Here is a 27,862-nt window from a genome sequence, read left to right as displayed (position 1 = left end):
GTATTTATTGGCTCCACATTGAAAACAGGCAAGATGATCAAGGTCTTGATCCTCTTGCCTGATTTTAATATGGAGACAATAGAAACCATATTTTACATTAATTGGAGTATGTGCTGCTGTCCAAACATCAAGGATTTTGTTTGAAGTTTTGGGAAAGCCTGAGGACTGTGCAGCCTCTTCAATATATGGATGGTTGCTGGGAGCAGCTCATTTTTGTACTGCTTATTCTACTACTACAGGATCACCACATCTTCTTTCACTTCTTGGTTCTTCATGCTGGATCAAATGTGCATGTGTAGCATAGTGAAAAGCCAGATTTTCATCCTCTAAATTTGGCTTTTCACTCTACTGCACATATGCATTGTGGCTGGGCCATTAAGACGATCCTGGTAAAAGAAGAATATAGTGGTATGGGGCTCCTACATTACTACCCCGGACCAATGCTGCTTTCAGTGAGAAGAAGGACTGGACGAGGATAAGTAATTACAATCACTGGGAGGCATCTAACATTTTAGCACCCACCCGCAATTATATTTTTTCCTCTCCTTTAAATGTCGCCATCTGTCTCTCATTCTGTTGATTTTCATCTTTCTGAAATACACTGCTGTTTTAAAAATACTGTAAATTTATATAATTTAACTAAAGACACATAAAGGGCTCTTTCAAAGGTTACCAAAGACTGTCCCTGCACTTCCATGGTGCATCTGTCCCACCTTCTTTGCTAACACATGCTCAATTGTGCCTATTGAAACTGAGGAGCTACCACAATCTAAGAAACATGCTTACATGTCATTTTGACAGCAAGGAAATTACTTCACCCCACAAATTTTCAGCACAATTGCGTTATATCAACTTCCATTTGAGACTGCAATTGCACTGGGTAAATGGAAGAAAATTATGCATTTTCTGTAAAAGATATAGTGATTTGTGTTTACCAGAGGAAGGACCCATGAAGTGCAAAATATGTAGTGCTAAATAAACTACACACAAGGAGCACTTACCTGCTCCCCAGTGTTATTTTCATGTTATATGCTTAAGTGGACCAGTCAAACCCAAACTGCTGTCTGATAGGCACCTACACAACTTTACAATTCAGTGGCATCAAATAGCATATGATTTGGCATGATATAAATGCAGAAAAAGCACATTAATAGTATTGTATGCATACAACCACACACAGACCATGTGCTGTATACTTGTAACCTTCAATTCATGGATTACCCATCTCAGCTATAATAGCAATATAATCCTTCCCAGGGCCCGACAATAGAAATAAAGCATGTGTGTAACAACTGCACTAAAATTCACAGTACCACAATATAAAATAAAGCCAGCATCAGGTAATACTGGAGTCTAAACCTGTCTTGTTGATGCTGACAACATATCCCACTATTTTCAAGCAAACTGCAAGCAATTAAATTATATTAAAAAAATATATAGAGGAACTCACTCTGACATTCTTTGCAGCATTTGCCAGGAACATATGCAGGAGAAAAACCACTCAAACAATTGGGCGCAGAGCAGGTAAGGGTTTCGCACTGAGCAGTTCCATTCTGTAAAATAAAAATAAAGTCTATATGTAAATATGTTTGATCAACTACACAATACACTTATTTACATAATAATACTAACTGCAATTGGCTCACAACCGCTATAACTTTCATTTTAAGATTTATTTTGTTGTATTAAAGAAAATTCATTTTGCATTTGTCTCAAGTATTGTATTGCTTATTACTTAGCCATCTAAATGCAAGACAGATTGTGATAAAAAAAAGGTAGATGAAGTAAGATATTACATGATATATGCTTTTAAGGTTAAATACATATTTTCATACTGTAATAGTAATGCCATAAACCTAAGGTTAGCACTAGAATGCCTGTGGGGAGTCAGGAACTGGGAATGACAGGGCCATGACAGTGCTAGGAAAGTGGGAACTAGAAGAGGGTTTGAAGGGTTATGGGTGTTGTAGTTCCTGGATTGCTTTGGGGATGGGTGGAAACACAAGGTTTTAAAAAAGGAATAAAAAGAAGGGAGTGTTCTGTTTTACTTTAAACAGCTCCCTCCTGCCCTCTGCAACAGAAGGGGGTAGCATTGTATGGGGGAGGTATTAGCATAATGTGGGAGGGGCTCTCCTGGGGGTGAGCCGGGGATAGTGGCATCAAGTGTAGGGCATAACTGGTTAGGCTATCAGATGTTACGAAAGTTAATAGTTAAATATTATGTAAATGTCATTGTACATTGCCCTGCATTTAACTGTTGTTGGTTTATGTTGGTCGTAATTTATGTGTTGTAATTAATAAACTGCAGCCTTTTTACCCAAGATAACACATGTGGTTGGTTTGTTATTTTAAGGAAGGGGAGGAGCTTGGTGTTGTTGGGAGTGGCCCATCAGATTGACGCTGCCCCTGTCAATCAATTTAAGGCATTTATGCAGCATTTTGTTGGCGTGCTTTGTTTTTGGAAAAGACAAAGTACCACATTTGACTTAGGATATAGACTTCTTACACAAAATATGGTTACTATGCTAAAACACTCTTAGAAACAGCTTATGCTGCGAGAAACCATAGTTTTCTGAATACAGTGTTTTTTAAAGGACAAATAAATCCTGAAAAAAGTTATAAGTGCCATAAGTGCTAAACGACACACTCTGTGCCTGATCAGTGGTATCACTAATGGGTTGGCTGGAAGAATCCTCATGCTATATGTAACTTCAGGTGGAAATGGCCCATGGATCTTAACTATCAGAGAGTGTCTGTTTCTATGCTGCTAATTCAGTTCTATGCTTCAGCGTCATAAGCTCTAGCCTAATGCTTTTTTAGGTCTTAGTATTTTCCATTTCTTTTAACAAGCCTCTGCAGCTCTGAAAGTTGATGGAATATCTTACTCGATTCCTACACTGGGCACTGCAATTGTCAGTGCTCCCTGCCTCCATATAATAGTTAGAATTAACATGCAAAGAAATTTTACACTAAATCTTAATGATGTGTCCGAACAATACATGCTTGTGCATTCTTATAATATCCCCTTAATTTACTGTGGGCAGAGAACCATTACACAGTTGGAAAAGACTGGCTGCAGTAGATTTAAGCAATTACCTTGCATTCTCTACCCCATCTAGTAACAGGTGCTGCTTGAGTTAAGGTTATATTAAACACTTTTTAATGCATTATTTGTGAGTCCTGTGGGTTAGTAAATTTATTTTACATTTCAAGCAAATATTATTGGATTCAAAAAATACCTAGCAGCCGACTAGTAGAACTGAAAAATGCAGATGGATGAGGTTAATGCACAATGTACAGACTGAGACGTTAAGGCACAAACTGTAAGTTGCAATGACATTTGTTACTTAAATTGGCTTTTCCAGTCTGTAACAAATGAAATTATAAACATTTGTTACAGTCAAAGGATGAATACAATCATATTGTCTGTCTCCTTCCTCTTGCAGTATCTGTTATTTGTTTCTCCGGCACAGTGTCACAGATATTTGAAGCTATTATGAGAAATTCGAAGTAAACAATATCACTGCAACTGAGGTGAATACATTGAGCATATGTGTTGGCACTTGGCAAATACTGTAATTATGACAGAGATTCCAGGTAGAATCTGACTGTATATTTTATCTGGAAAGGACCCATAATACAGCTGTAGGTGATATTTGCTTTCGCTATTGTAGGAGTGTAAATAAAGGAAAAGATTTAGATGGTTTAGAAGGTGCTTACGTGAATGTACTGCATTATTGTTGCCCATGGGTACAGCAGTGATCATATTATAAACTACCCCGTGGGCTATATATTGATTTAACTGATTTAGGTAACTGACCAAATAATCAAATAGTTTCAGACATCGGCTTTTGGAAACTACAGTATATAATGAGGTGCAGCTTCCTTGTATTGTCAAGCTGTCTCACACTAACACTGACCACACACTGGGGCTTTGCCGGTCTGTTAATTTAGGAATAACCATCTCTGGCTTTGTTTCCTAAACTGAGTAGAAATATTTCAGGGATATAAAACCAATTATATCAAAACTGCAACAGTTAATAATATTACAGTACACCAGGATGTAGAGAAAGGATACCAACTTTTATTTCTTTACTCAGACATTCAGATATTTCCAGCAGCACCATTCCTAAATTATTCATGCCAGATATAAAATATAAATATATCTTTTGTTGCCAGAGGGAGGATTTTATGCTTCCTACATTTCTGCAGCATTAACAAACGTAAGGATTAAATATTGTGTCACATTTTATTGGGTACCGTTTACAACTGGTTATGAAAACAATAGGGGTAAATTTGTATACTGTGGCCCTTCATCTCCTGTTGAAATGTGGTTGCCAGAAACAGCTGAATTACAGTTTAACTCTTTGTTTGGAAATCCATGATTTGAAAGAAAAAATATATTTTTTCGACAGATTGTCATACCGTGCATGTACATTTTTTGCATCCATCCATCCAAGATTCCAACTCTCTGTAGATGTTGCCCTTTACTGTGCAGGACCTCTCACAATAGCATTGATCCAACCTATTCATCCTCTGCTCAGCTCTTGACAGCTGAAAACATATTTGACACATTGGGAAGAGGAGAGGAAAAAAGGTTATGACACAATACTTTCCAGCTTCCGTGAGATCCAAGAATTACCGGGTAAAGGGATAGCACATTTGATGGAACAATGCACCACATGATTTGTCTAAATCAAATACAGTACACACATTTTGTACAGTTTGGTACAAAAATAAGTCTTTAATGTTCTGGGATTAGGGTATGATGTGACAAAGTGTGCCCTACTTATACTTTAGGAACGCGTTCCACTTAAACTGACAGAACATTCCTTTATTGTGGGCATAGGACCCCTCCTTTGCATACTGAGTTCTTATATTTGAGTGGAAACATTTGTACTAATCAAAAACAAGTAAGTTCCTATTATATTTGTACAGAAGGCCCCACATTGGTAGCAATATACATAGCAGCTCCTATTATGTGTGCCTGAATGTAATGCAAATAATTACAGGGAACATTTTTCAAGGGTCAATTTTCAAATTGGAATTTCGATTTTATTTTAGTGTAATTCGCTAAGGAATAGTGCAAATTCGATTTTAAAAAGAACTCGAAATTCGAATTTTGAAATTTATCATGTATTGTCTCTTTAAGAATTAGAATTCGACTATTCACCATCTAAAACCTGCCAAATTTCTGTTTTAGTCAATTAGGAGTAATTTGGTGGACTTTGAAATTAGTTGTTTTTTTTTGGTGTGAAAAAACTCGAAATAAAATTAGATTGAATTCGATTTCAATTCAATTCAAATTTGCAGCTCGATCCTATTCACCTGTTTTAAAAAAATTTCGATTGGTCGTTTTTTTTTCAAATTTTGAGTTGATGGGAATTTTCAGATTCGACCCTTGATAAATCTGTCCCTAGGGGGCCCATTTACTTAGCTCGAGTGAAGGAATAGAAGAAACCATCTTCGATCATCGAATGGGCCACTTCGACCTTCGACTACGACATTGAATCAAACGATTCGAACTAAAAATTGTTTGAATATTCGACCATTCGATAGTCGAAGTACTGTCTCTTTAAAAAAAAACTTCGATTCCTAGTTCGCCACCTAAAAACTACCAAAGTCAATGTTAGCCTATGGGGAAGGTCCCCATAGGCTTTGCAATCTTTTTTGGGTCGAAGAAAAATCGTCCCGAACGATTAGAAGGATTTAATCATTCTATCGAACAAATTGTGGTAAATCCTTCGACTTCGATATTCGAAGTCGAAGGATTTAACTTTGACGATCGAATATCGAAGGGTTAACTAAACCTCGATATTCGACCATAAGTAAATTTACCCCTAAGTGTCTGGGTTTAAACGACTTCATCCCTCAAAACATTTTTAAGCAACTTTACATTAGACATGAATATAATCAATGTTTTTTTAAGGTCTTATTGAAAATAGTATTTCAATACTTTAAGAGCCGAATTTCCGGTTTTCGAACTGGTAATTCGGCTCTTCTAGTGCAGATAGCTCAGTTAGGCTCTCTGCGCTAGCGTACTGGCCCTCTCTGCCGCCCTCGTGGATCCCCCTGGACCCCCTCAGGCACAAAAAGGTAAGCGCACTGGGGAGGGAGGGCGGCAGCAACTGGAGGGGCCAGGATCGCCCCTGGGTGGAGATCCCCTTCATGGAGAATAAAAGGAATGGAAACCCTTCACATGAATGAACTGGATTCTCTTTAAAATGTTCTTCTGTGAGCTAGGCCTATTCAATTTAAAATTGTAATGATAGGTCCCCTCGTGTGTATGGAATGCCAAAAAGGAATAAGAAACTGGGGTCCCATGGGGATACCTTTAAAAAAAACACCACTCTAATCTAGCATCTCTTTTAATGTTGACCCGTTGGAGGCAAATAAGGGCATTGTTTGCTTCCAGGACTCCCAGCACCCACAGGATCTGCTTTCACTATTTTTGTACTCATGGCTTTTTTTTGTTGTAGTACACATTTTAATGCCTTTTTGCAATTTAATTTTTGTGCACCCACAAAACATCTCAATTTTATTCTTGCACAACCATTTGCTTTGGCAGGACACTATAAAATATCTTACTAACAGCTAATGTACACCGTGCTAAAAATTGATGTGCACATACAGTACAGTAAATTGATGAGCGGTGAAATGTGTTTTGACTGGCTGTATTTAAACAGAGGTGTAATTTACAAATATGCTGGGGATGCGACAGGGACTTTAGGCATGAGTAATTTAATGGTTTCAGAAATCTATCCGTAGGACCTGCAACAGCAATGGATCTCACCATTTCTAATCATCTTTCTGCTGAAGTCAGCATTAAAAATCAGGTATCCTACTTCAGTTCTGTTTTATTTAATCATTTGTTATTCAGCTGCAAGAGCATGAATATGTATGAGTTCTTTCCTTTCTGCACCAAGACTATATTTTATACTTCATACAAAGTTGCTTCACATTTTTTTGTGTTTCATTTATGTTGCTACAAGAAAATTATGTGTATTTTTTGTATCAGCTTAAATGGTTTGATTTATTTAGGATTAAATCTAATTAACATGTTGGTATTATATGGCATTTTCAACAGCACTTAGTACCAGGGTTAGATGGTTTTCTGTATCGTTGTGCAATAATGGGTATATGTATAAATGTACATGTATCATATACACACACACACACACACACTGTGTTGTGATTTTAATAAACAAACAAAAGAAATTCCAACGTTTCCTTTCTCAGGACAAAAACATATATATATATGCTCGGATATCCAGAATGCTCCAGGTAAGAGATCTACATACCTAAAGCCTACTAAAAATAATTTAAACATTAAACAAACCTAACAGGTTTGTTTTTCCTCCAATAAGGATTATGTATATATAGTTAGTACTATAGTATAGTACTGTAGATATAGTATATAGTTGGGATCAAGTACATAGTACTGTTTTTTTATTACAGAGAATAATAATTTAATAGAATTGTTTGACTAAAATGGAGTCTGTGAAATATGGCCTTCCCATAATTCTGAGCTTTCTGGATAACAGGTTTCCAGATACAGAATATATATCTATATATATATATATATATATATATATATATATATATATATATATATATATATATATATATATATATAATATATATTTACAGTATATATATATATATATATATATATATATATATATATATATATATATATATAATGACTGATGTGGACCGAAACGCGTCGATATGAAGACTGAATAAACTTTGTTCACTTTTTTTATGAATATATATATATATATATATACACACAGCATTATATATAAAGACAGATAGTATAATTGCTCTGTGCAGAAACTAAGTAACATTTCCTGCAGACAGATCTAAAAACTATTAAATAATGTATTTTAAAATACTGAACTACTCAAATGAACCTTTCCACTAGACTGAGCAATATGATTTACCATGCTCTGTATATTTGCAATCCTGTGTCCCTGTGTGAAGGGATCACTTGCTCAGCTATAATTATCAGTTGCTTCTGGATTTAAAAACCTGTCCTCCTCTGCTTTAGCTACATACAACTAGTGCCCAGGACATGCTGACGATTTTAGCAAAGATACTTGGCAGTGTACTTAAAGCCAAAGGGTTTCTATTTATTAGGTTCAATGTGAATTTTGTGCACAAATTACACACCACTATATATAAGATGTGGATCTTGTTCCTTTTCTGTATCTGCTGCAATTTTCATGTAAAACTGAGCTGCCTGGAATAATCATTCACAACAGTAATATAATACCTCTAATCTCAGGACAAGAAAAATTAAGCGAAATGAGGGATCATGAAAGCCATTCACTCAAGCTGTGAGAAATGTTGTCAGTTCTGCAGCATTGGCAATCTGAGACCTGTATGCATCTTAATAACTATTTGCTACTGCACTAATGAATTTATACATAATGGTACATGTCAAGCATCCTTCTGATAGAGGGCACAGTATTAACGCCTTACTTTCCCCAGCATTAGTGGAAGGTGCTACGTTTTCCACTGAAGACACACAGGATGGGTACCTGAAGTTTTCTAACTAAACAATTTTTTTATTTATGTTTAAAAAGGACTGGGAAAAAACTGCAAAGTCAACAGGGATTTAATAATCTCCATCCAGAAATCAAATATATAAGATACTTACAAATATGATACACTTAAGCAATGTACTTCTATAGTATTCCTTATATTAACATTCATGCATCCATGATGCACTATTCAGAGAAGCCATAATAAATATTTATTTCCAGTACTGCTGATCAAGCTTAATGCAAATAAATGAGTCTCTTGGCATTTGCCTCCAGTAGGAGCTGTCTCTGGTTTTGCAGTATTTGAATTTGAACTCAGGTATTGCTAAGTAAAATGAAACAATACCTTTGCAGAAGTCTTGGCTAATATGTCTTGCAGCTCCATAATTTTCTGCACAAGCCCATGGAAGTCATTACATGTAGGGCATGCTGAAATATTAATATGTGGGAAGGAGGGAAAAGGGCAATTTGTTATAACAAAATTAACGAGAGTTTAAATCAGTTTTTGGTAATGAAAAGAGAAAATTAGATACTTACTGCGGTTAAGATCAGGGCACTGAGAGATAAACCCTTGTGGCATGACAACGATTTGAAGATCTTGCATTATACCCTATGGACAAGAACAAGATGTATGAGCACTTTGCTACATTGTTAGCTAAACTCCTGAGTAATACCATGTTCAATATTTTCTTTATCAATTTGTTTCCAGCTAGGTTATAAAAAGTCCAATCAAGGTTTATCCAAAAGGCAATGCTTGCCTTTCTTAACAATGTTAACAAATTAAATATACAGTATCTAAAGAATATAATGCACAGTGCAAAATGGTGAGAAAGAATCAGGAGCAATCAGATTTGTATGTTGTTCGTTGTATACCAGACTGGGCTGCTTTAATCTTAAAGTTCTGTTGAGAAGCAAGTTTTAAGCAAGTATAAGGGGGTGACTTTGGTGCAGCCTGGTACACAGAAAAATAATGGAATGTGCCCAAAATCAGAACTCTGAGGAGCTGGACAACATACATTTCATTCTAACGGGCCGTTTTAAGAATGTTTGTTTCTCAGATTAAGGCTTTTTAGTGCAAACAATGCTATATTTCTCATAGTACCTAATTAGATGATTTAATTTATGCCCAAACCGTAAAATCCACAACTACAAAAGTACGCCAAAAAAAATCTGTCAAGTTCATGTAGAAGTCAATGGAAGCTGCCCTTCCTTTCTTTTTTTGGATTACTCAACCTCTATTTTCGCTTATAATCCGATCTTTTAATAACTTTCATGATTTTACAAAAATTAGTTTAATCGTAGTTTCAAAAAGTTCTAATACCACTAAAATTCAGCCTTTATTAAATGTGTCCCCCTGGGTCTATCAGTTTTAATTTTCTAAAAATGAGTTTGAAAATGAATATTTGATGCCCCAGGTATACACTAGTCTATGCTAGTGTGAGTATGAAATGAAATAAAAGCTCTGGATTAGGCAGAACAACCAAACCTCTGAGCTTTTAAAATGCATAAATATGTGAAATCTCTAGTACAAGACAAAATGTTAATGACATATTTAAAAAATTAACAGATGTATTAAGGGGAGAATTATATGACAACATTATGCTATTTTTGATGCTGTGCAATAGAGAACGCTTTCTTATGAATATATTTTTTAAAGACTCACAATTTCATAATACAAATGTATTATTTCAGTTGGATAACCATGTCGAATGGGAAAAGCAGAATTAACTTTTTTCTTGTTTAAAGCATTATACATGTCATTTTAGCTTTCCTTTTATCTCATAATCTACAATTAGCTTGATTCTACTCTTCCTTTCCCTTTTCTCTTCAGGAACTGAGCCAGTGAGTCCTACTTCAAATTATACTGGTCTACTCAAGCTAAACAAAGTCAAGGAAATATATAAATATGTAGCATTTCGAGGTAGATTTCATCTAATATATCATCTGGAGCTATGCAAGCCAGATCCTTCAATGAAGCCTGTACAATATACGGTATTTCAATTGTTCATTCCACATTTGTACATAATATTGTAAGGATGCCTGTGAGGCGACAGGGATGCCCACGGCCATGTTCCTAGTTGGCACACAATCTTCTTCCAGATGAGCATCCATTACATGTTTGACACCATGTCAATTAAACCAAACTAACACTAGTAAAACATTAAATTTTTTCGGTCCTTTAGTTAAATACTTTGTTAGTACATGAAAACCTTCAATTTAATACATTTTTAAGACCTGGCAAACTGTAAAACTTCTTTTTATTTCAAAGGCTCATTTTTTTGTAGAGCTGCGTTTTTAAGGTATTATTTAATAAAGCTATCCATATTGACAGCTGTAAGCATTGTATACACACACACATATAGAGATTAATGTAATAAAATTTGCAAAGAAAATGTAATATTCTTCATTAGGCTTTTATTGCATTGTGAATCTTAATGGCGCATTGCAAACCTTTAACATCTGCTTGAAAGTGGAGTTAACGTTTGGAGCAAATGTAAAAACTTTTTCATGAAGAAATTTTATTACATACACTGTGCATTAAAAAAAACAAAAAAAAAACGTGGAGATTGGAGCTGCCAAAGTGTACAGAGAAAGTCAATTGCCTGCAGGTTAGATTAAACTATAGATACTAAACAAAAGAAAAATGAAGTATGGAAAGATAGGGACGTGACAGTGGGTCCCCCCTACCTTCCACCTTCTTGCCAACCAGTTCAGGCAAGCCCCTCTTGGGCCAACACGGTTAGACTAAGGAAGTTACACATAAAACTTAACCTTTAATACTTCAACTTAAAACAGCAAACAAGAGAACCCACTGGGCCATGCCCACACAGCAAACCACAATTAAAAGAGTATACGGACAAACTCACTGCAATTTAAGAGTATATGCAGTGCAGGACTGTGGCCTTAAAAAACACCAATTAAAAACGGAAACGTCATAGGTGGTGGGTGGAGGGTTAACAGACTCAAAAAATCATGAGACTGAAAAGTCTAGAGATCAACGATCGTGACATTCATCTACACGTCATGGTGCACCAGCGCTCCTGTATCATTGGTGGAGTGCCAGTGGCCAAATGTATCAGCATAAGTTGCCTCTACCAATATACTAATTAGCTGATGCCCATAGTTACACTGCGCATTATCACAGATTTTTTTTTTTCGTAATCTCCCCATACATAGTGTGGTAGAATGACCAAGGAAATGGGTAAAAATGTGTGTTTTTCTTTGATTTCTTCCCAGTAGGAGATGTAGGCACCAGGAAGGGTGTTAATAAACAGAGATGGGTTTCTCTTTTTAAAAACTTTGGTGGCCAGATCTGCGATGCTGGACGCAAGCCAGGTACTCCGATCCAGTAGTCCAGCTCACGTATTGGAGATCACTTTCAACAGGAAGGCTGTCCTGTGGAAAAGTATTTAATTCTAATTGTTAGGAAGCTCTCTCAAAAGCTGGGCACAGAGCAGGAAGGCTACCTGTCTGTGTAAAGAACTCCCAGAGGGGCAGGGGGTGCTACCAGTCACTGAGGAAAGCAAGGAGGCTGAGCAATTCCCCAAAGAAGTATCCCACAAGCCTACAATAGATATATTCATCAAATGTCTTTTGCACATACTGTAAGTAATGAAATAAAAAAAAGTATTACCTTAAAATAGCCATGCACATTATTCCTTTGTCCCACCCATAAAGCTGTCCCTGGTGGTACATCCATAAAGGTTTTTTCCACAATTCTTTCATAGATCCTGTTGGCCACAGTAGAAACATTAGTGACTTTATTCATTATGCAAATATAAATGTTTTTATCCAATCAAAAAAGAATATTGTGTACTTACTTGTTACAGTCAATGTGCAAAACCAGATGTGATGCACTGATTGCTATTGAAAATCGATGCCATTTATCATCTGCCAAAATGTAAGGGAAAACTTCCGTTTGGGACCGGTGGCTTCCTGAGCGGTAATGTAATCTGACTTCATTTCTATGCCCACTGCTTTCCAGCTCCAAATATCTGCAAAGAAACAAAATACAAAAAAAAATAGCTAGGCATCTCAGGAAAGTCTTCAGTAAGAGAAGCTCAGCTGATGAAGGCAAATGTAATAAATGGAAAGAATGTAAGAATTTTAACAGGTAGATTTGTATTATTTTTTTAAATACATAAACAAGATGAAAAAATAGAAAAGAGACAAAGAAAAACAAAGACAGACAGACCAAACACAGTCATGGGTGGCTCAGACACATGACAAGGCTAATAAATATTTTGTCTAGTAATTAACTATCTATAGCGTACAAATGACTCACTAAAATGAAAACTCCAAGGGTTATCCAGGGGGGTTTGCGGTATGACTTCAGCAAACAGCTGAAACAATTGCAACAGTGCAGGTTGCCGACTTAATAGGCCAGATTCAGTTACATGAGAACGTTTTATTTTATGGCTTCTCATGTGAAAACTTATGGGTGAGATTCAACTTGAGGAGAAGAGGGGAAAAACGATTCTAATTAAATTCCAGTTTTTTCTATAGACTTCAATAGAGTTTTCATGTGATTAACAGTGAGATGTTTTTCTCATTGAATTGCATATAGCATTATGGGAAAATCAAGAATTGAATTAGGAGCTAAACTTTTTTCATCAAATTGAATATGGACCTACGTTCTTTAAACCATTAAAGGTAATCTGTCGTGATTTTTATGATGTCGAATTTTATTCAGTGCCAGGCCGAGTTGGCTGGGCGCCCTAGACAACCCAGCCGACTAAGTTGCCCCCTCCGCAAGCGTGCAAACGAACAAGCGTGCGCACATGCACGGACCAGCACGCGATGGAGATGCATAGGTGTGCACGCATGCATGGAGGAGTGCGAGCGGCTGGAATTGCTGCCACAGGAAGGGGCACGAAGGTCCGAACTAGGGGGAATCCGGCAGATGAGATACCATGCCTGGCGCCCCTCTAACTTTGCGCCCTAGGCACATGCCTCTTCTGCCTACCCCTAGTTCGGGCCCTGTTTTTATTTCTAAATTACTTTTTACACTGCAAATAATTCACTCTACAATATAAAATTGAATTCGTGGACCAGCAAGTGTATTTTTTTAGTTATAATATTGGTGTGTATGCAGCCATCTCAGGTCATTTTGCCTGGTCATGTGCTTTCAGAAAGAGCCAGCACTTTAGGATGGAACTACTTTCTGGCTGGCTGTTGTTTCTCCTACTTCATGTAACTGAATGAGTTGCAGTGGGACCTGGATTTTTACTATTCAGTGTTTTTGAGTGAGTGTTGAGTATTGTTCTTAGATCTACCAGGCAGCTGTTATCTTGTGTTAGGGAGCTACAATCTGGTTACCTTCCCATTGTTCTGTTCTGTTAGGCTGCTGGGGGGAGGAGGGTAATATCACTTCAACTTGCAGTACAGCAGTAAATTTTGACTGAAGTTTAGCATAGCACATGTCACATGACTTGGGGCAGCTGGGAAACTTACAATATGTCTAGCCCCATGTCAGATTTCAAAATTAAATATAAAAAATCTCTTTTGAAAAAACGATTTCAGTGCAGGATTCTGCTGGAGCAGCACTTTTAACTGATCGATTTTGAAAAAAAAATTTTTCCCCCATGACAGTATCCCTTTAAGATATTAGAATACATGTTAGAGTACCATGATATGTACAACTGCATTCAGCCTGTGGCCATTGTACATTAATGAAACTCTTTGACTCCTGTATCTAAATTAGGAATGCACCAAAGCCACTATTTTGAATTCGCCAGAACTCCCTAATCATTTGTGAAAGATTCGGCATATGCAAATTGGGGGGCACATTTACTAAGGGTCGAAGTGAATTTTTGAATTAAAAAACTTTACATTTCGAAGTATTTTTTGGGTACTTCGACCATCGAATAGGCCAAATTCAACTTCAATTCGAATTGAAAATACTTCAATATTCGACCATTCGAAAATCGAAGTACTGTCGCTTTAAAAAACTTCGACTTTAAAACTTAAACCTTTAAACCTGCCGAAGTGCTATGTTAGCCTATGGGGACCTCCTAGAACCTAGAGCCAAAATTTGGCTAAGTTTTAAAAAGTCACATTTTTAAATAGTTTTTAAATCGTTTGAATCGTTCGATTTGAACGATTTCTACGATCGATCGAACGATTTTACTTCGACCGAAAATGGTCAAAAAATGCAAAAACAAAACTTGGCCAATTCGATGGTCTTTGAAATTCGACCCTTGATAAATCTGCCCCCAAGGGTGGGAAGGAGAAAACATTTTTGACTTCCTTGTTTTGTGACAAAAAGTCAGGCAATTTCCCCCCTGCCCCTAATTTGCATATGCAAATTAGGAATCGGATTTGGCTGAATCCGAATCCTGCTGAAAAAGGCGGAATCCTGGCTGAATCCTGAGCCGAATCCTGGATTAGGTGCAACCCTAATCTAAATAGATACACATTTTAAATACATAATCCTGAAATACCATATAAATATATATATATATCTTGACACTTTCTCATTTACATTTATTTTCAAAATTATGATTTTCTAAAAATCTGAATTATATATATATATATATATATATATATATATATATATATATATATATATATACACATGTACATTCACATAAGTGGGAAATTAATTCCTTCATTACAGTTTGATGCACAACGTACATCATTATATACTCAAATTAGCCATAACCATATCTTAGTTTTGAAAAAAATTTAACCATAATAAATATTGTTTTTGGACACAATAAATTTTCACAATAAACAGATCTTACCATACAGGAGCAGGCTTATTATTATTTGGTGTTTTAATCACTACCACTTAGTAAAATAATATTGATCCCTTAAAATGTAATAAACTATTTTCTGAATTGTTCCAGTCTTTAAATGTATTAGATAAATATTTTCCCCATAGACAGCTCACAGAATATTCACAAATATGTCAATAAAAGTGGAATAAAAGAAAAGCTTACTGAGATTACCTTAAATTGCTATTTTCCTCTGAACAGATAGTTTGTGTACATTTCCCAGAATGCACATGGAGCATTTCTTAATGATATTTGCTATATGAATTGTAATTTCTGTTGCTTAAAACTAATACTTGTTTGGAAATTCTTTACAGACAAGAGGCTCTAGAGGCTTCATAAAGAACTGGCAAATTTGGAACTTGTTCATAATAAAATTTCAGATACCTGTACAACGTGTAATTTAGCTAAGTAATTCACTATGGCAGATTTTATTCTTATTTTCTAAAACATTACTAGCTCATGGCAGCAAGGTGGCCTGGTGCTGGCAATAAATAATGTACTTGATAAACATCAGTGGATGTGGGTTATGTTTGGCACACACACAAAATGCATGACCTTTATTTAAATTACCTTTATGAGGACTGGTTTTTCAATATAATAATCAATAATAGTAATGAGCACAGTCACCATAAGAAAAAATGGCCATTGACTTGAATGCATTTGGAGAGAAAAAAATTGCACACGTAAAAAAAATTTGACGCCCACTGCGTTTAGTGAATTTTTCTCCGTTTTGCTAATTGTTTTGCAAATTTTTAACCAAAGTCAAATGACAGATTCACTCCTAAATCTAAGTATGAATAGAGCAAAATAAACTGCTTAAAAAAACTTCTTGAGAAAAATCATGGCAAACAGATTTTTTTATATTCAATTTTGAAATCTGACATGGGGCTAGACATATTCAATTTCCCAGCTGCCACTGGTCATGTGACTTGTGCCTGCACTTTAGGAGAAATGCTTTCTGGCAGGCTGCTGTTTTTCCTTCTCAATGTAACTGAATGTGTCTCAGTGGGACATGGGTTTTTACTATTGAGTGTTGTTCTCAGATCTACCAGGCAGCTGTTATCTTGTGCTATCTGGTTACCTTCCTTTTGTTCTTTTGTTTGGCTGCTGGGGGGGAGGAAAGGGAGGGGGTGATATCACTCCAACTTGCAGTACAGCAGTAAGGCTAAGGCCACACTAGGCGATTTGACTCGCGGCGACTTTTCGCCGCGACTTTTCGGCGCGACTTTTAAGCAATCGCTGGGGAAACTTTTGCGCTGGCGTCTATGGGAATCGCGACAAATCGCCAGCGTAAAAACACACGCGGCGATCTTTTCTCTACTGTCGCTCTAAATTGCCTCGCTAGGCGATTTCCAGCGACAATAGAAAAAAGATCGCCGCGTGTGTTTTTACGCTGGCGATTTGTCGCGATTCCCATAGACGCCAGCGCAAAAGTTTCCCCAGCAATTGCGGATTAAAAGTCGCGGCGAAAAGTCGCCGCGAGTCAAATCGCGGCGCTATCGCCTAGTGTGGCCTTAGCCTAAAGAGTGATTGAAGTTTATCAGAGCACATGACTTGGGGCAGCTTTGAAATTGAAAAATCTGTTTGCTCTTTTGAGAAATGAATTTAAGTGCAGATTTATGCTGGAGCAGCACTATTAACTGATTCATTTTGAAAAAAAAATTTTTCCCATGACAGTATCCCTTTAACAAAGGCTTCTGTAAGCTTCTAAGCCAATAATATTACCTTTTCAAACTACTACTATTCATAAAAACCCTTTTGCCTGAGAGTTTATCTCACTACTTTTTCATTTTAACCATTCAATTGCTTTCCAGGTTGTCGGTTCCTACAAATCTCCTTTTAAAGTACTACATGTATTGGACCTGTTATCTAGAATTCTTGGGACCTGCGGTTTTCCAGATAACAGATCTTCATACATAAGTCTACTAGAAAATCATGTAAATATTAAAGGTTCACAACCTTCCAAATCTCTCAGTAATTTCCAAAACTGTAAATTGTTTCATAGCAACTCTACATAATGCTGACTTGCCAATTTGCCTAAATTCTGTATTCAAAGGTGACATTTTTTTTAAATGTAAATCTTTATTTATGAACATAATCTCATATATGTATCCAACTCTCTATTCTTATAGTGCACAACTTAGTACTTAGGGGCAGATTTAGTAAGGTCGGAGTTGTGTTTTCTATGAAATATTTGAGTTCTCAAGGTTATTTTTTGAGTCAAAATTCATTTTTTTGGGTTAAAAAAAACTAGAATTTTTCGAGATTTTTTGTAGCCCAACCTTAATAGCTTGAATCCGAAAATACACCATCTAAAACCTGTCAAGGTCATGTAGAAGTCAATGGCAGAGGTCCCTTGAATCATTTCAAGATGTTAATAGCCTTCATGATGTTTCAGATTTTTTAGATGGTTTGCTCTAAAACAATCGGAATCAATTCTAGTGATGTAAATTCAACTTTTCAGGTTGTTAACCCCGAACTCGCTGATTTCAGTTTCTTCCATTCTAGTTTTTTCCATTCAAGTTTTTCTTAAATATGAAAGTATTCGAGTAGTGGGTTCATTTGAGGTTTAAAAAAGCTCACATAACTCTAAAATTAAACTTTGATGAAAAAAAACCCTGGAACACCTTTATATTTATCATACAAAACATCCATGAAGTAGGTTTCCTCTCTTGGGCTTCAGAATCACACTGACCTCTGCACTTTGTATTTCAGCTTGCACCAATCATTTGCACTCCAAATGCTCAATCATCATAAACTATCATCAAATGAAAAAAGACTGCATGCCAAAATAATCTATCTAGCCACCCTGATGAGTTACTGTAGGATGTTTACTGTTATTCTAGAGACAAAGAAAGTCAACTCACAGTTGGACAAGAATTTGCAATGATAAAATTGAAAAATATATTTGTATGTTTGATACAAAGCATACAAAGACAAAGTTTGCTTTCCTTAAAAAGCATTGATGCTTACACAATTTCTGAGGTGAAGATGTCAGATTTATGAAACCATTATTTCCCTGAGTTTAAATTCCAGCTGCTGTTTTCACCGATAGGAAACAACATTCAATGTCCAAACATTAAATCTATTTTCAGCTTTACAGAATAAGCTTTAAACCCACCTCCTCTGAGCTCTCTTTGCCCTCCTTCCAAAGCAAGAGAGATGAAATACATGTAAGCGATTGAAAAACACGCTTTAAATTAAAAGTGCTGTCCAGTGAAAATGTGGTTTTTCTGATGTGATTTCTCCCCATGAAAGACCTTCCGTATATATTCAAAGAGAAATCAAACTCCCTTCAACTCTTTGTATGAAAGTAAAGCAGGCTTTATTCAATTCTGATTTTCATGGGGCTTTCTCAATAAAGGACTAAACCACAGACTTCCCACGTACCTTTGCTATTTCCTCAATAATAATGCATACACTTTTTAAGTTCAAGGTGTGACTTTGATTATTTATTGTTGCTGCCTGTCTATAATACATTTTGTTTTAAAGACTTAATAATAAAAAAAATAAATGGGATAATGTAATAAAGAGTTTTAGGCTTGTCCACATTAGTAACCCATATCACCTGATCAGTAAATTCTACCAGCTGATAGGTTGCTGTTGGATGCCAAACAAATAGCAAATTTTATGAACCTCGTACGTTTAAATTATATCCACCTCTAACCAGAATGTTTGAGACTATTCCTGTCAGAAGCAAAAACAAGCAAATAATAAAAATTGATATTGTGTGTAAGAGTTATAAACAATATAGAGAGCTACGGGTATATGACGTTTTTTTCCCTTGGGAGGCCAAGGGAAAATGAAGAGGGTTAGATTGCCTAAGTCATTAGAGGCCTCGAATATGAATTATTAAATCTTGCTATGCACCCCTCCCCAACAGCTGATTCCCATGCCTCTATGCAACTACATCCCTGGGTAGAAAGGTGTCAGTACACACTTTCTGCATGATTGGATGCCATGATTTGCCAGGTTTTTAGTCTCACAGGGATAATGTACCTCGGTGCTTGTATAGCATCCCTAGGGTACAGTTTCATGGTGGGGGGTTAATTAACCTTCAAGATTAATTCATTAAAAATACCAGTGGATCTTATTTTATAGCACTTGGCAAATGTGTCTCATTACAATAACCTATAGCAACCTGTGGCTGATTGTTTGTTGTGGGTTATTGCAATTTTACCCAATTTCAGTTAATGAGTATCACTTAAATCCCATAAAAGCTGCTTTTTAATGAGAAAATGATAAAGCTGAACATAAAATATAACCTTTAATTTCCTAACCAGTGCTGGGTAAGATGAGTTTTTAATGGGGTCTTGATAATTTATAGTAATTAATATGTAGCAGTGAACTTTAGAGATTTTAGACAAAAAGCAGGAAATATATACATAAAACTGTTGTACATGAATTAAGGTCTTGTATATATAATACACAACAGTGGGAATATTGACAGTACTGTATTTCAAGTGTTGTGTTTAATGAATGTTCAATATATCAGAAGTTAGATGTTTAGAGACTTTGGATGTCAATACTGTGTTTGACAAGTAAGTTAATTCTTGCCTTAATTTGTAAGAGACTCGTTTGTATCACTCTCATACCCACCCAAATGCAACATAGCATTTTGTTATATTTAACTATTCAAAAGTATACAATTAAATAGTAATACATAGATGCACAGGCATGGGATCTGTTATCAGGAAACCTATTATCCAGAAAGCTCCAAATTCTGCAAAGGTCATCTCCCATAGACTCCATTTTATTCAAATAATTCAAATTTTTAAAAATAATTCCCTTTTGCTCTGTAATAATAAAACAGTACCTTTTACTTGACCTAAACTAGGATATAATTAATCCTTATTGGAAGCAAAACCAGCCTATTGAGTTTATTTAATGTTTACATGATTTTCTATTAGACTTAAGGTATGAAGATCCAAATTACAGAAAGATTCATTATTCTGAAAACGTCAGGTCCCAAGAATTCTGAATTCACGGCGAATTCCCGCGATTCGCCACAGGCGAATAAATTCACGAAGAGTCAAAATAAATTGGATGCCGGCTTCCAGTTTTTTTGGACGTCGGTGCATTTTCGCTGGCGAATGTGTGCCGGCATCCAAAAAACAGACGCCAGCATCAAAAATGAGACGCCGGTGCCGTTTTGTGAATTTTTCACCGTTTCGCAAATTTTACGGGAAATTCGCAAATTTTCCGGCGAAAGCGACCCAAATTCGTCCATCACTAACCAGAAGCCATATACTGTAGCTTCATGCTATATAACAGTCTCCCTATAAAGGATGGCTTTCATTAAGGCGCACCCATATTTTTGCCCATTACTACTGTACTACTGTACCACATCCTTTTGAGATAGAGGACAACAATGGAGTTTGAGCAATTTTTACATCCATGAGCAGTGTTTCCTATTAGTTATTGCCTTAGTACTCCCTACAAATACCACAATAATTTTTTCTATGTGATACTTCTATTCTACTGATACCTCAGAAATGCACACAATTTTTTCTATTGTATAAGTCTAATCTTTAGTTTCTTTGGAGAGGATATTTTTATGTGCTCAGAAAAAGAGTATTAAAATAAAACCAGAAATGGTAACAGTTGTTTTTCTTCAAAATAATGTGTGTAATAACAAGCTTTAATCTTGCCTGGCGGGAGCATAGCTCAAGATCTCATTGATCAAGTCCTAATGCCACCTGTCAATTGTTTAAATTCTAACTAATGTTTACTAATTAGAAGAATTCACTGACACTTTTTAGAGGTCTGGAACATCTAAAAACATCTACATGAACGTCATGTATCAATGCTTGAAATTATTTTTCTGGAAAAAAAACAAAAATGAGCATTTCAGAGTTTTGCTTCAGTGCAGAAAACAGTTGTCCAAATCTTCAATCCCAGCTTGCAAAGTGTGCGGAATGATTCCGAAGGGTGTTAGAACCCAGCATTCATGAATCAACACTGTCTGCATTTCTACTTTCCTGACTGTCAAGTCAACTTTCTGACTTCCAGAAAAGTGTTTCTAAATTGGGAAACTGCTTGGAATCCCACTGGTCCCCCCACTTCAACTATTGATAAATTCTCCCATTAGCTTTGTGATGAGCCAGCAGATGTCACTCACTGGAACTGCTACTCGGATATCGATAAAAATATTGCTCCATATTTTTCTTCTGTTGCCCTTAAAGGATGAGTGACCCGCCTGTCTCATCTATTTCTTAATATCAGAGGTGAATATCACTATAGTCTTTTTTGCCAAGAAAAGGAAAACAGCATAATACTGTATATATGTACTGTGTATGTCAATAAGTAGATTCACTAATCAAAAGTATTAGCTGAGCTCACGTATGCCTTGACCATTAGGTACTGACCATTTATATCAACATAATATTCATGCGGTTGTACATTATATGAAGAAGTAGGTGCTACATTGCATGACACAAAATAAACACACAGCCCGTAATATCAGAATTTATCAAAGATGGATTGTGCCAGGCAATGTGTGATGCTTTATGCAATCTGGATGTGGGCATCATGTTTACACTATAAGCCTGCATTCTACATATCCTGATGAGTTTTCTTAAACAGCAGATACTGAAGGCTTAATGAGGCTTAGCACCTACCATATATCTCTGTATTATTATGTTTCCTTTCAAGGAAGAGCTTCACATTATTAGCCTCCTTCAACAAAAATTACACTCTGTTCCTCCGAGGACTGGTACAGATAGCTGTGCCAATTGGAAAATCTTATTTTTTTATAATACTTTATTTATTTTAATTATTATAATGGTCCTTATTTTTCTATAAGAAGTATGCAGTATCAGCAGTCTAAAGGAAAGCTGATACACTGGAACTGCATAATCCAGAAAGCATTTCATTAAACCATTGTTCATTATCAATAATGAGGTTGAAGAGGTTTTCAGTCTCAACTTGGACCTAATTCTTACTGTGACTGCATGCATGAGCCACAAGGAAAACCCTATGCTGCACACACCAACTGAAAAGCCCCTCACTTCAAAGGGACAGTTCACGTACATGAAACAGGACTCATTAACGACTGCAACTTCTATTGTGGTTTTACAAAAATGGACATAGGTACTTTAGATAAAAGTCTTGCATTTGCTTTTTCGCAAGGGCACACGCAGTAGAGTTAAACTATGGTCTTCAACAAAAAAACTATTTTTTTCACTCTACTGCGCGTGCAGCAGCATGTCATTGATTAAAAATTGGACTTCAGTATTAAATTATTTGCTGTAAGGTATAGATACAATCAATTCATGCGCTTACCTGTGATCTGAGTGGTGGATAGAAAGAATAACGCCTGAATTTAACATGGCCTGTTTTAAAGTCACCAAAATTGTGAATTCATGTTTATTTCTCAGCTTCTGGAAAATTCTTTCTGCATTTTCTGTTGAGGCTTTTATGCTTCTGGATGTATCTTAAAAAAAACAAAACAATTGGTGTTATATTTAGATAGGTATCATAGTTTATTCAGAATGGCCTGATGCCACATCCCACCCATTACAGACTACTCCAACATTAAGCTCTAGTCATGGTAGGCCTGGAGTGCATTAGCTGTGGTGTTACGCAGCAAAACAATTTCATATTGTTAGTCATGTATATAAGCTTTGTCCAGAGACTTTAGAAATACACGTAGCCAGCATGGGGAACAGCCGTTCTTTTTCAGGAACATTTGGCCTCTAGGCCTGAAACTTTGCTTGAGCTTAAATGTACCATCTTCTCAGTGACAAATGGTTCCCACCTTATGCCAATAAATGGTGCAGAGATGGATCCACTTACACCAGTAATTTTAACATTGTGAGTCCAGCCTCTCTTGTGATGTGAACTTTAAACCCGGTGAGGAATGAGAGGACTCGTACTACTTCAACTTCTAATTCTGCATTATACTTGGTATTAGCTGCTTTTGAACTTTAATTCAACGGCAACCTGATAAGCCCAAATACTGTAGATAGACAATAACATAAGGAACAATACAGAGTATAACAAATGAGATGCTCATATTTAGGCCAGAATCAGCACAAGCTATACAACAATATTTCTTTTGTTTTGCCTTTATGAATCCAGTCTTCTAAATAATGGTCTGGATGGGTCATGGCACAGTGCTTTATAGTACAGGGACTATGCTTTCTAACTTGCTCCTATTAGACTCATGGTGGTGTTCAGCTACACAGAAATATCATAAATCAAATATATAACAAAAATAAATAATATAACAAAAAAATATATAACAAAAACCTGGTCAAATTAGGGCAATATCTAACAATAAATGGATATGCGTTGTAATACCACTATTTCCTTATCACATATTTATATCAGAATCTAAGTGGTATATCTTGTAACTGTTTTGTAAATGTTCACTACACCATCTTCAGCACATGTGGCAGGTTTTAGGTGACCACGAATTGGTAAGAGTTGTTATCTAATAAAAGGTGCAACATTTTCTTAATACATATATGCATGGGAAATAGCTGCAGGGCTGTCCACCCACTATACCCAGATTGGATGCATATATTTGTAATGCACATTGGGGTTTTGCCTTTAGGAAGTGGGGATTCCTGAAAAGTGACATGTGAGAATGTACATTGTCATCAGAAAACTGTTTTTATTGATCAGTGACAGTTCATGTGTCCGAGGGTTTGGATATGGAATATATTTTGGTAAACCCTGCACATGTACACTCATATTACAGTTGTTTTACATTAGATGAAGGTGAGAAACATTACTAGAGGACTGACCTTCAAGGTATATGTTATATAAAAGAATTTTAAGCTAAAACTGGATTAAAACATCAAGCAGATCTTACATTTAAGATATAGAATACCAACTTGACATATAAGACTAAGGGGCCAATTTATTAAGACACAACTTTTTCGGTCTGGTTTTTTGATGCCAAAAATCTTAAAAAGTTGTGGGGGAAAAAAAGTGTAGCTTTTTCAGGATTTGTTATGAGACAAAACGTTGACAATGCCAAATACAAAAACTGTCAAAACCATGTAGAAGTCAGTGGCAGATGCCCTTTTGCAACTGGAAAGTCTTGCTTTGATTCGTGGTTTTGGAGGTTTTTATATGACAAGTCGAAAAAGTCGTGGTTTACATGACTTTTCTGTGACTTTTACCATTTGTGCTTTTTCAGTTGGAATTTTTAAAGTAATTTCATGACATTTGTGATTTTGAGTGAGTTTATTCAAGGTTTAGTCAAGGTTTTAAAAAAACCTATATACCTATAAAACCTCGAAAATGAGACAGTTGATAAATAGACCTCCATGTAAAAAGACAACTTGAACCCACACTGTTTTGTAGAATGTAATCAAACGTTCAATGTAGCAATATGAGCTTGGGCAAATAAGTTTCTACATGAGACTGAAACATAATACTTGCTCTCTTTTTTAGAATCCTGTGATTACAGACCAGGTTTTTGCATACACACTTTAAAAAATCATGTATACACATACTAAAGATCCTCTATAGGATATGGTTCCCATTGTAATCTGATTGCAGCAATCAAAATTCCACCACTTACCAAGGTCACTCACCAGTAACTTTAATGTGAAGTGCACATTACCTCTTGAATACATGCATTTCTGAATGGCAGTTGCCCATGTAGGACTTTCTAAATAGCAAGTACTTATGAAGACCTCTTTAATTCAACTGGGAAACACCATGGAGAGAAGCCATAGTCTTAAGGATGTTACAATGTGCAGCCTAGTCATGTAATTGTACTATATAATTACATGAAAAACATAAAAGAAAAAAAAACCACAGCTGCTTCCATTGACAATCCAACATCTGTTGTACAGTTTCTGTCTTAAGGTGTCAAAAATAGCTTTTTAAAACATATTCATATTTAAATATACACACGTAGACTGTTTATGAGGACTACCACAGTATTTGTAAAAATACTAAGATTTATTTAAAAAAATATTATTTATGCAGTTTAGTTATCTAAATAGTCAAAAGATACGATATATATAACTGGCGAAGACTGATATTAAAGATAATCCAAACACCAAGGATTCTTAGCATACACAGAAAAAGTGGATAGAAACAAGGATGTGAAATAAGCTTTCAGTTCTCTGTAGGGAATAAATAAGGAGTGTGACTTTCCAGTAAAAATAAATTCTTGAACAAAGTATCCTGCATTGATGCTGAAACCTCAGCGGAATTACTGAATGAAAAATATATTTCTTCAATGAGAATGTTAGACCTAGAGATGAATGTGTGAGTAAGGGATGGTTTCACACACAACTTTAATTACTAGCTGTCCTGGCTCCTTCCAAATTCTATACTTAATCCTCAGCATGTTTTCTTTAGTTCGGAATTAATTTTGTTTTAAAGCATACACATTCCTCAACTCAAAAGTCTTTCATGAGCAAATAAAGGTACAGCATAAACATAAATCTAGTAAGACATAAAAAGGGGCACTAGAATCATTTAAAGATGGGTAGACAAAGCAAGATATTATCACTTCACTCTATAGAACAATAAATCATTATTAATGAAAAAATCTATCTTGAAAATCTGATCTTTTTTTGGAAAGATCACCCAGCAAACTACTTCTATGTGCAAAGACGTCAGTCAGGAACATTATCCTTTGCCACTGTTGTTCTATCATATTGACTATACATGAACAGATAATATCTTTGAATCAAACTGTTTAAAATTGGCAAAGCTTAAAATTGAAATACACAGAAATATATAGAGATGGATATAAACCATCTCTATATATCTATGGTATAAATCAGTCTAATTTGTGCAACAGAAAAGGAAACAAAGCAACCGCTTGGTTGTACCCCCCACTACTACTAATGTTTCCCGTATCAAACCCTTCTCTCTTGCGACTCCTTATATTTGAATGGCATTCCTGAATCTCTCAGGAGAGAATCCTCCTTCAGTGTTTTTAAAACGAAACTCAAAGACTACCTCTGGAAGCACCTGGATAACAGCTGAAATAGGAACTGGCACTTATATAACAGTGTCACACACTGTAACCTACAGCACCTTAATACCCCTCCGAATTGTGTCTATAAGTTACCTTCCCATCTAGACTGTAAGCCCTACGGGGTAGGGTCCGCTAGCCTTTAGTTTCCTTGACACTGAGCACTTAATCTGTATTGTAATTATATTTTATATTTATGTGAATTGTATTTCTAATAATGCACCTATTATAACTTTTTACTTCAATGACCCTTGTTTGTCACTACTAATTTATTGTTTTGTTGTACAGTGCTTTGCCCTAAGGAGCGCTATACAAATAAAAATATACATACATACATAAAGCTGCCTAATTAACAATCATTGATGTTACAAGGATATTTTTTGTGTGTGCATACACAACTACAGCGCTTAGAGGGCGCTTTGGACCAAGGCAAAAGAACTAGATAGTAGTAGGCTGCTCAACTATCAAAAAAGTGTATAATGTTAATGTGTAATGCACATTCAAAGTCAGATTTTTTAATATTTAATTTTGAAATCTGATGTGGGGCTAGACGTGTTCTTAGTTTCCCAGGTGCCTTCAAGTCATGTGACTTGTGCTTTTATAAACTTCAGTCACTCTTTATACTGCTACACTGCAAGTTGGAGTGATATCACCCCCTCCCTTTCCCCCCTAACAGAACAATGTGAAGGTAGCAAAATAACAGCAACCTGGCACCTACATTGCTAAAAATGCTCCCATTCCCCACATAGTGGTAGATATGAGAATAACACTCAGTAAATCCCCCAACCCCCAAAATGACTCCCTCAGTTAACAATATCTTATCTGAAAGCAGTTCCATTGTGTAGTGCTGGCTCTTTCTGAAAACACACGACCAGGCAAAATGACCTGAGATACCTGCCTCCACACCAACATTACAAAAAATAAACTTTTTTGAAAAGTTAAGAATAAATTACACAGTACATGACAGAATCACTTTAAGATCATATAGCATCACCTTACATAACCTCAAAAATTATTTTTGTGGTTATCCACTAATTTCTTTGTGCACTTTAAAATACAAAACAAAAGAAAAAATAAATATTTGTACATATATAGATCAATCTTGCTCGGTGCACTCAAAACTCCGTTGAACAGCAACTGCCTGGGTGCTGGTAACATATAACCATAATACATTACCAAAAATCAACCGCACTCCAAGGTCTCTTATACAAACAAAAGGTGATGGTTTATTTCAATGTTCTGGCTCCTATTCCTGATGGCGGCCCAAGTATAGGAGCTGAAACTTTGAAATAAACCACCACATTTTGTTTGTATAAGAGACCTTGGAGTGCGGTTGATTTTTGGTAATATATATAAATATATATACATACATATTTATATGCTTTTGGTTTGCATTTTAACATGCACCAAGAAATCAGAGCATGACCACTAATGACTTTTTTAAATATAATATTGTTCACAATAAGCCTTAGCAATTTTTGACTGAAACGCTAATAAGAAAGATTATTCAAGATACATTTTGCAGATAGTTTCAGTATTCTGAAAAACAAATGTTAGAGAAGCACTTCCTTTCAGTAGTT

General features: G+C 35.9%; 1 protein-coding gene across 1 annotated transcript in view; it reads right to left on the bottom strand.

Moving 5' to 3' along the window:
- The window catches only part of nell2.L (neural EGFL like 2 L homeolog), a 127,787-nt gene that overhangs the window by 78,921 nt on the left and 21,004 nt on the right, over window positions 1–27,862 (bottom strand). Inside the window, 7 exon segments of the mRNA NM_001086890.1 lie at window positions 1,451–1,553; window positions 4,426–4,554; window positions 8,896–8,978; window positions 9,087–9,159; window positions 12,184–12,280; window positions 12,371–12,544; window positions 22,613–22,763. Coding sequence (NP_001080359.1) covers window positions 1,451–1,553; window positions 4,426–4,554; window positions 8,896–8,978; window positions 9,087–9,159; window positions 12,184–12,280; window positions 12,371–12,544; window positions 22,613–22,763 — 810 coding nt within the window.

Source organism: Xenopus laevis, chromosome 3L (assembly GCF_017654675.1).
Source record: "Xenopus laevis strain J_2021 chromosome 3L, Xenopus_laevis_v10.1, whole genome shotgun sequence".
Lineage (NCBI taxonomy): Eukaryota > Metazoa > Chordata > Amphibia > Anura > Pipidae > Xenopus > Xenopus laevis.
This window is presented reverse-complemented; position numbering and strand designations above follow the sequence as displayed.